The 3,351-nt window shown below is 23.9% G+C and overlaps 1 protein-coding gene across 1 annotated transcript; it reads left to right on the forward strand.

Annotated features, from left to right (window-relative positions):
* The first annotated feature begins 630 nt into the window (after positions 1-630).
* LOC135930151 (ataxin-7-like protein 3) lies at positions 631-1,547 on the forward strand. The gene is made up of 2 exons (XM_065466935.1): positions 631-1,388; positions 1,544-1,547. Exons 1-2 carry the CDS (start codon positions 631-633, stop codon positions 1,545-1,547), a joined length of 762 nt encoding a protein of 253 aa, XP_065323007.1.
* Positions 1,548-3,351: the final 1,804 nt, after the last annotated feature.

Raw genomic sequence — 3,351 nt, forward strand, 5'->3', positions numbered from 1 at the left:
AATAAAATTTAAATTAGTGTAAGTATTTTGAGGGAAATTTATCCTATCATTAGTGTTGTTAAAGGGTAAGATTCGGGCCGATTTTAAAAATAGCCCGATTAAGATTTTAGATAAAATAATATTATGTAAGCCCGGAGATTTTGTTGATAGATAGCAGAAAAGACCTCTATTTGAAATCTAGAGGATTACATTATATTATTTGGCTAAAATCATAATTGGGCCGTTTTTAAAAATTAGCCCAAATGGGCCGTTTATCAACACTACCTACCACCCATTCTAAATCCAGGTATGCCATAAACAAGCTTTCAAAATATCTTATTGCTGCAACTACAAGTAAAAATTATTGGATAATGCCTTAAATACTATTTAAATAATGATTTAATTAAAATAATTTTTAATCATTACTTAATAAGTATTTACTTATTACAATTTTCATTTAATACTATTAATAATAAAACAATTTTGTTTGGAGGGATTATCTTAATCCTTATTTGCATATGATAATTTTAAATTCGAATAATTCAGGTGCTATAGACTTTTTGTAAATCAATATTTTATCGACATTTCTTGCTTAATATTTTTTAATCCACATGAAAATGGAATTACTTTATATTTGTTTTTAAGATATTAATGACTACCTCTCACTCGTTAATTAAAGATGATATTAATGATAAAATTGAAGAATATATATTATTGAAAATGATTGATACATTATCATTAGGAATATGCTTAGAAATGCATAGGTCTATCAAATTTAAATTATTTAGAGAAAAAGATCTCGATACCAAAGATAACAGTAAATTTAATAAATATACAAACCATACAAATCTGCATTTAAATTCTAATATTCCTTCATTAGTATGTAAACCAAAAATTAAATCTAATTCAATTTTATCAGACAATTACTTTTATAATAGAACACGTACATTTACTAATAGTCAATATGATATGATTAAAAATTATCAATGTGTATGCATAAATTGTAATCGTAACATTGCTGCATCAAGGTTTGCTCCTCATTTAGAAAAATGCTTAGGTATGGGTAGAAATAGTTCAAGATTAGCAACCAAAAAAATTAAAAGATCAATTTATATAGAAAATACAAATAGTAATGATGAGTCATATGATGATGCTATTTTAAATAATGATAATTTAAGTGAATACATAAATGAATTTGATAATCCAAATTCAAATGTAACAGATGGTTCATCAACATCATCTATCTCAAATTCTAGCAATAAAATTAATAGTTTTAAAAAAAGTTTAAAAAAGAAAAAGAAATATAAGAAAGAAAAATTGGAGGACAAATCATATTTTGTTCAAGATGTTACAAATCATTCACCATTGGAAAATTTATTACAAAATGCCAATAAAGTGGATTATAAAAAGTGCCTAAATTTAAGATTCCAAAATTCATATAATCATATTCAAAATCCTTCACTAGATAATTTAAATTTGCCAAGTTCAATATATTCACCATCAAATATATATTTAATATCCCAAAGTAATTTAATGCAACAAAATATCTACAAAAATATAAAAGCTGATTCACAAAATCCAGATAAAAAATTTCTTTTGAAAAGTAATGAATATGATATCAAGGATATATCAGAAATGGAAGTTGGGGATATTGTTGTTTTAAAGCTGAGTTATCTAATTGAAAAGAAATTGATATCCTTACCATTAAATAAATATTTTCTTAAAAATTCAAATATATCTACTAATCTTGAATTTCAAAATTCAAATCCACTATTTCAAAGATGGATAGGAGAAGTTATTAAATTTTGCAAATCTTCAGAATCTCAACCCTTAGTGGATTTAAGATGGCTTGACATAATATTAGAAAATAAAATTGACAACTATAATTTATTCAAAAATTTTGCAGAAAAGCAGTGTCAATATTATCGACTTATCAAAAGTAATTATACTTCTATATATATTTTAATGTTTTTTATCTAGATAAAAAATTGTTAAACCAAACTTATCCAATAGAGAGTTCTAATCAGTTAACCTTAACCATTGATGCTAATGCTATAGCTATGCTATTCAAATTTGATTTGACTCAGACTTTATCAGAAAATTCATTAAAAGTTCTTGAACACTCCTCTATTAATTCTTGAATCAAAACCAATTACTTAATGTGCCTATATTACAATATTATTCCATTTCTTATAAATACTCAGACTATATTTATTTGTATTATGTAAAGTTTTAGTATGATGTTTGAACTAAATAGCTATAGTATTCAAATGTGCAATTATTTGTTTGCTTTCAAAATGAGGTCATCATAGGATCAGCTATTAATCACAAAATATTTCAATAATATATTTTCTACTCATTTAATTTAATATTTAACAAAAAAAATATTGCTCAAAAAATTGTAAAATTAGCTTCTAATAAACATCTTTTATTAGGTATTCTTGAGTTTGAAAGCTTTTATTTTATGTATAATATAATTTTGATTTAATTTTCTTATTATGAACTTGTTAAAATTATATAATAATGTAAATTATACATGCATTAATAAAATTATTAAAAAGTAATCTACATGTATACATATAAGGAGAGGGGAGTGGACGCTAGGCTACAATAATGTATTCATGTCCTTCTCTTATAGATGTATTTACATTTGAATTTTATAATAAATAATTATTTAATTTTTAATAAAATGGCTATGAAATTAGTGTTAAGCTTTAAAAAACATCTGTCATATTCCTCCAAAGATACAGATATATCAATTATTCGTTTTTAATGAATCGATTAATTTATCATTCATGTACAAGTTAGCCACGTCAAAATTTCCAAGCGGGGAAAATTCTTCAAACGAGAGAAAATTTGCCCACGTTCGGCCTGTGATGGCGTGATCTTTGTCCAGTCATATGGGCTTATTCAACTTCCTTTATTAACTTATTACCTTATAATTTTCTTTATAGTGCTTAAAAATTAAGGCGCTTTATTGCATTTTATTTAATGGTAGATATAGAAGAATAAATCTATTAGTTGGATTTTTTGTTAAGAAATTATTTCACGAATCTAAATTTGTTTCTTAAACGACATTGAAAATGAATCTTTTACATAAAATATGATTCTTTTTATTAATTGGCAATTGAACTTTGAAGATATCTATTTAAATGATATTAATAATATCAAATTTACTCATTTAAATTAATATAAAATAATTTTTTTGCTTTTACCCCCAAAAGAAAAAATGCCGAACTTGTGTGTCTTATTATTGATTAAATTATCCAGGCACGTAGCCATGAATTTTCTTCAAGGGGAAATATTTTTTTTAATATTGAAATGATTGTTTTTGAGCATTAAAAATTTATTAGAACTAATATAAATTTATTA

The sequence above is a fragment of the Gordionus sp. m RMFG-2023 genome, chromosome 5 (genome assembly GCF_954871325.1).
Source record: "Gordionus sp. m RMFG-2023 chromosome 5, tfGorSpeb1-WG-v2, whole genome shotgun sequence".
NCBI lineage: Eukaryota > Metazoa > Nematomorpha > Gordioida > Chordodea > Parachordodidae > Gordionus > Gordionus sp. m RMFG-2023.

What these genes read in the sequence shown, in the direction of transcription:
- LOC135930151 (XM_065466935.1), top strand. Translation starts at nt 631, where the DNA reads ATGACTACCTCTCACTCGTTAATTAAAGATGATATTAATGATAAAATT.